Source organism: Coregonus clupeaformis, chromosome 21 (genome assembly GCF_020615455.1).
Source record: "Coregonus clupeaformis isolate EN_2021a chromosome 21, ASM2061545v1, whole genome shotgun sequence".
NCBI lineage: Eukaryota > Metazoa > Chordata > Actinopteri > Salmoniformes > Salmonidae > Coregonus > Coregonus clupeaformis.
In genome coordinates this window covers 14061763-14068477 of record NC_059212.1, presented here as the reverse complement: position 1 = coordinate 14068477, position 6715 = coordinate 14061763, and the positions used below count along the sequence as shown (strand labels likewise).

The following is a 6715-nucleotide window of genomic DNA, read 5'->3' as shown; positions in this document are numbered from 1 at the left end:
TCATCCGTTCACCCACACCGCGTATCACAAAGCCACGGCGGTTGGAACCAAAAATCTAAAGGACAAATTTGAAGGCCTGATGAAGGCCTGATTCACACAGTCTCCTCTGAACAGTTGATGTTGAGATGTGTCTGTTACTTGAACTGTGTGAAGCATTTATTTGGGCTGCAATTTCTGAGGCTGGTAACTCTAATGAACTTATCCTCTGCAGCAGAGGTAACTCTGGGTCTTCCATTCCTGTGGCAGTCATCATGAGAGTGCAACTGCACTTGAAGAAACTTTCAAAGTTCTTGAAATGTTCCCTATTAACTGACCTTCATGTCTTAAAGTAGTGATGGACTGTTGTTTCTCTTAGCTTATTTGAGCTGTTCTTGCCATAATATGGACTTGGTCTTTTACCAAATAGGGCTATCTTCTGTATACCCACCTACCTTGTCACAACTCAACTGATTGGCTCAAACGCATTAAGATATAAAGAAATTCCATAAATTAACTTTTAACAAGGCACACCTGTTAATTTAAATGCATTCCAGGTGACTACCTCATGAAGCTGGTTGAGAGAATGCCAAGAGTGTGCAAAGCTCTCATCAAGGCAAAGGGTGGCTATTTGAAGAATCTGAAATCGCGAATATATTTTGATTTGTTTAAACAATTTTGGGTTACTACATGATTCCATAGTTTTGATGTCTTCACTATTATTCTACAATGTAAAAAATAGTAAAAATAAAGAAAAATCCTTGAATGAGTAGGTGTGTCCAAACTTTTGACTGTTAGTGTATATATATATATATATATATATATTAATTTTTTTGTGGTCGGGGAGCCTCCTAGCGGTCAGGGGCCCTAAGCGACCGCTTATGTCACTTATGCCTGGAGCCGTCCCTGATGCCCTCTCATGGTAAACTCCATTACTGAGGTGTGGCATTAAACCAATTCAGTGGCAGTTCCAGGGCAGTGTCTCAATTCATGCTAAATTGGCACATGAGCTGGACACAAAAGAACCACTGTTGAAAAACTGGTGAGATCCACTCACTGCTGTCAGTAAACAAAGAGTTTACATTCTGCATGATACTTTTAGAAGCCCTATAAAACATAATCACTCCCACAGTAATGAACAGGTTTCCACAGGATGAATGTGAACTCGGGTCCTCAGGTTCAGTAGCCCTTGGCTGCTCAACAGAAGCCAGCGCTAAACTAACGGCCCCTGCAGCTCTCCAGGCCATAATTGAAACCTTATGTGGATCAGGTGGAATTCTGGGGCTTTTTGGCATCACACCAAAGAATCCCAGAGTGTGTTATTTTGATTTCATTTTTTTCCATTTCTCTTTCCTCTAGCGAGAGAGCTTGCTTTTACGTCAGCCCTTTTCCTCCTCCTTTCCCAGTAAGTCTATCCCGGGAAGAAAGTATATTACAGCGTTCCCAGATCTGGAATTGTATCCAGTCGATTATGGAATAATATTCCCCTGGACTACTAATGATTTTGGGAAGGCAGTGAAAAGTAAGTGTAGTCATTATTCTCTCTTCTATGACTCTTTTATAGACTGTCACTTGGCATTGTGTTCTGACACTGTTAGTAGCCACGTTTCAGTGACAGCTTTGGGTAGATTTGTCATCAATGAAATTGAAAGCTGAGAAAAGTTGAACTGGTACCTTCCAACTTGATTGACATGTAAATATAAATGAGTTATTTAACAGAAATCAGTTATTTTCCATTAGATAATAGTTCACTATTTTATATTTATTTTATTTGTTTGAGGAAAAGGTGGAATTCCATTCTCTTCTAATGATTTACTTTATTTTATTGTATTTATGTTCATTTTAATACTTTATTTGAATACACCAGTAACCAGTGCCAGTGCCAGTATTAACATATAAGTGACACAAGGTCCTTAACATTATCAGTATATTAGCCATGGTGGATATGACCTAAACGCTGAGTTGTTTTTCTAATTACACATTATTATAACTAGGGCCCAGAGTTTTGTGACCTGACCAGAGGAAAACTCCTGACCCTACACATACAGTACACACACCCAACTGAGGTAGAGAGCAGTCAGAGTTTAACATGATGAAATAGGCCTGAAGCAGGACAGGACCACACAAAAGCACAAAGGCAGCACTTTACAGCAAGGATCCGTGGGCATCAGATACCGTCCATGTGAATTCACCAACTCACCAGGGCTACACAGAACCACACAGTCAGTACTTTTCCCCCCGCTCACATTTTTGGGGTAAACTCACCACATAAATTACTGAAAGTACAGGAGGGTAGCCATGTAGCACATATTTGTGCAGCAGGCATATTTCACAGAGACATTTACAGGCCTTTTACAAGGTAAATAAGCACTGGGGACTTATAGTGCATGCACTGTGGATGGAGGGGTAGTCAATTACCTGAGTAGACTGTACAAGGGGGTGTCTGTGTATGTCTGCCGCTGGTTGGTACCAATGGCTTAGATGGGTGCATAATCTTAGAACGTGTTTAGAGGGTCTTTTTTGTATACTGTATGCATTGTATGGTTGGGGTCAATTCCATTTCAACTCCATAAAGAGTGAATTGAAAATCCTAATGGCGAATGGATGCCCCTTTTAATTTCTTGAATTGAATTTGACTGGGTGGAAATGGAATTGACCCTACCCTGATGCATTGGATCAATCAATCTAGCGATTGATCAATAAATCAATAATTCTTCATCATTATACCAAAGGGACATTTTATTTATTGGCAGGGGACATTAAAGTGGTAAAATATATTAATCATAAATGAAGAGTTTATTTCCAAAATGCTATATCCACCAATTTTTCACATTTGTGTTTTTTCATCAGAAATGATTGCTTATGCTTACCTTCATGTGTGTTTAAATAAATGACTGGTCTCAGATTTTTTATTAAAAGATTTTAGATGTGTAGGATTATTTAGTTGTTGTTGCAAAACTCTATAGCCTATATCCATTGTTCAGCTGGAATGGAATGTTCGTATCCTGTATATTTGACTGTGATATGTGGTTGTCTCACCTTAAGATGAATGCACTTACTGTAAGTCGCTCTGGATAAGAGCATCTGCTAAATGACTAAAATGTCAAATGTAAATGTTTTACATACAGATCTCATATTACTATATTAAATTTTTATTTTATTTTTTTACATTTACAAATATTGATGTCACAAATGTATCATTTGTACAGTTCTTTATAAAAAATATACTTATTTGTTACATTTGACTGTGTAAAACGTAACAGTACTACTTATTGCTCTTAGAATGAGTCGAATATATAGCATTTAGCAAAAACCATGATTATTTGTCTCTGAAATGAAACCATCAAGTGATAGATTTTAAACAAATACATCTCTGTCACTGAACAACTCCATGCTTTTATTAGATGGTGAAAAAACACACCAATTTCTTTCAGAATTTCTTTAAACAATAAAAGCTAATTTACTAACATTTCTATTTATATAGAGAAAAAGTAAAGATTAGAGAGAAGGCTAGCATTCACCAATGGACAGTACAAGTACAACCCCTTCATAAGTAACATTACATACAGAGTGTGGTTGTTGTTGTTGTTGTTATACTGAACTTGTGAAACCTTCTGTTTGGTGTTCAGCTCCTGCCTCTGAGATGAAGGTCCTACAGATAAGACATGGTCTCCTGCTATTCCTCCTCACTGCTGTAAGGACCCAAGTCAACCCAGGTACTGTACATGGAGGTCAACCATAGCCTTTTCACACTATCAGAGCAGCACTGTGCTGGCTTAAATGTCCTCTCCAGCATGGTTCCAGCAACTATGGTGGATGCGTAACCAGACCAAGACAGTACAGCTTGACTTGGTTGACTCAGTAGTCTGAAAAGGATGTTAAGTGTTTGTTAACTCATTTTAAGATGTTACATGTTCATATCACGTCTCTGCATTTTCTAAAGTGTTTATTGTTATTGTACATACATCTAACTGAAAGAGATATTACCATATTCTAGTCAAATCAAAATGTTGACATAATCGATATACCAGCACGCCGTAAAAGCTAGGTGGGCTGGTTAGGTCATCACCGTATGTGACGAGGACTGAGTATACGAAGAGGCAGGATGCAGACGCAGGAATTAACAAGGTCAAGGTTTACTTAACAATGACAAAGATAGAGTAAACGACACGAAGCTAAACAATCACACACAACATCATCCAGAACAGTCCAGGGCTAAATAGGGGTGGTGATGAGATGATGAGGTGCAGGTGCGCTGGAGGGGATTAGGGTGCATTGGGTTTCCATTCCGGTGTTGCCGAAGTGGTGCGCTCAGACTGGTGGCTCAGTAGACCGGCGAATCAGAGCGCCGGAGGGGAGCAATGGGAGAAGACGTGACAGTGTCATTGTGTGTGTGTGTGTGTGTGGGTGCGTGTGTGTGTGTGTGTGTGTGTGTGGTTTAGCTATTGGTCCATTGGTCAGACAGCAAATATGTGAGAACAGGCAAACCATTCACAGGCTGGGGGCATTCAGGAAATGTCTGAAAAGCAGTAGGTGGAGGAGAGGAGAGGCTGATGGTGAAAGAGGCTGCTGGAGGTATGGAGTGAGCTGTCGAGACTCATGTCTGGTGTGTGTGCTTGTGTGTGTGTGCGTGTGTTTGTGTGTGTGTGTGTGTGTGTGTGTGTGCATTTGTGTGTGTGTGTGTGTGTGTGCGTGTGTGCGCGCGCCTGTGTCAGTGCTAAGGAGCAGGATGACAGGAGAGGGACTCATTCATAACCTCGCCTGGACTTTTCCACTTGAAATAGTTTGAAGCCTATTTTGTCCGCAAGCTCTCCAAGTCTATTTCTATGTTTCAGTGTTACTTTGAGTTGTCAGCAGTTACAGAATGAAGAGTAATAGGCAGGTACAGTAAGAGTAGGACAGAGTCATAAGTTATGCACGATAAGTTAACTACATCACTGACACAGTAGGTGAAGAAGCCATTTGGTCTCTCACACACACACCTCAATTGCTGTTTTAACAGCTCATGGTTTTTCTCTTTCTTGCTATGATAAATGTTGATGTTTTAAACTACCATAATCATATCTTGAGCAATTTGAGTCCTTTATATTTTTTTATTTTTTTAGTTTCCAATGGTTACAGCTCTAAGTCTAAAACTATCTATAGCTTTGGCTCTGGTACAAATTAGAGAAAAAAAGATGCAAAATAAAGAGGAAAGCTGAAGGGGCCCCTCCCTACTCTTTTTGCTTGGACTGGCACCTACATAGTGATGCCTCTGTTTCAGTGGAGGGGCCTCCCAGGCCTAAAGGAAGAAGCTGGGGGAGGGTTGTGCCCTGTCCACTTCAGTTCTGACTCAATCCAGATCCTACCAAATGCATGTGCAGTGCGGCACACTCATGGACATTGGGCATACATTCCCATGCATAGATACACACACATGCATGCACACACACACACACCAAACGTCTGAGTGACTTGTTGATGACATGAGTTGAATCTGTTTAATTTGCCATTGTCATAGCTTTTAACTAGGTCCTGGAGTTTTTCCTGGTCAGGCCACGTGGTCAGGAAAAACTCCTGGCCCTAAAAACATGCATCTATATACACTGTATCTGCTTTTAGGTGTGTGTCGGTATCCTCTGGGTATGACTGGAGGACAGATTCTTGATGAGGATATCTCTGCTTCTAGTCAGTGGTCAGAGTCTACAGCAGCAAGATATGGCAGGTATGCTATCTGCATTGTCACCATATTGTAGACGCGTACACACTAAACTCTTTTCCGTCAGGTAATCAGAGTACTGACTGTACTGTCTGAGTGAAGGCAAGCCTATGCCTATTGCCCTTCACCAATCCAACCTTGTCAGATCAGTGATCCCTTAAAATAAGGGAGGAAGGCATTTTTATTATTCAATTGACTAAATATTCCCTTCTACTCCTTTCCCCCCTCCTCCCTTCCTTCCCCCTCTCCTCCTCAGATTGGACTTTGACGATGGAGACGGGGACGGGGCGTGGTGCCCTGACATCATGGCCGAGACGGACACAGGCGGCCTGAAGGAGTTCCTCCAGGTGGACCTGCGTTCGCTGCACTTCATCACGCTCGTGGGCACCCAGGGTCGCCACGCCGACGGCATGGGCAACGAGTTTGCCCAGCGCTACCGCATTAAGTACAGCCGCGACGGCAGCCACTGGGTGGCCTGGCACGACAGGAAAGGCAGGCAGGTGAGCAGATGCAAGCTAGTTTCCACACTACCAGAATCCATTCTGACATCCGATTTCAATGTTTTTCCAATGTTGATTCAATGTCCTTTTGCTCACTGGTCTGGGTTCAAATAGTATGAGTTTTCTTTGAAATACTTTGAGTGTTTTATTGAGCCTGCCTGGAGTGCCAGTTGGTGCCCAACTGTTGGGCTGGGTTTTCATTTTTGGGACTACTCCATTGGTTGCACAATCTTGCTTTGATTGGCTTTGTGATTGGTGTGACTTTTCTATAACTTCCTTTCTTGTCTGGCTGTGTTTGTTGGCGTCAGCTGTTTAGTGACTGTAGTTTTTGGATGATGATGATGATGATGATGATGATGCCCTTTCCTGTTCCTGTCTGTAGGTGATCGAGGGGAACATGAATGCCTATGACGTGGTGCTGAAGGACCTGGAGCCACCCATCATCGCCCGCTTCGTACGCTTCATGCCCATCACAGACCACTCCATGATTGTGTGCATGAGGGTAGAGCTCTATGGCTGTGAATGGCTAGGTCAGACACAC

General features: G+C 41.8%; 1 protein-coding gene across 2 annotated transcripts in view; it reads left to right on the top strand.

Annotated features, from left to right (window-relative positions):
- The first annotated feature begins 1306 nt into the window (after positions 1-1306).
- Positions 1307-6715, top strand: part of LOC121534958 (discoidin domain-containing receptor 2-like) — a 12607-nt gene continuing 7198 nt past the window's right edge. The window contains exons 1-5 of one of the 2 annotated variants that reach the window (XM_041841600.2): positions 1307-1498; positions 3606-3692; positions 5578-5680; positions 5931-6174; positions 6557-6704. In XM_041841600.2, the coding sequence (XP_041697534.2) occupies positions 3620-3692; positions 5578-5680; positions 5931-6174; positions 6557-6704 (568 nt within the window). In that variant the 5' untranslated portion in view covers positions 1307-1498; positions 3606-3619. The remainder of the gene's footprint in view (positions 1499-3605; positions 3693-5577; positions 5681-5930; positions 6175-6556; positions 6705-6715) is intronic. The other variant, XM_041841599.2, reaches the window with a different exon arrangement.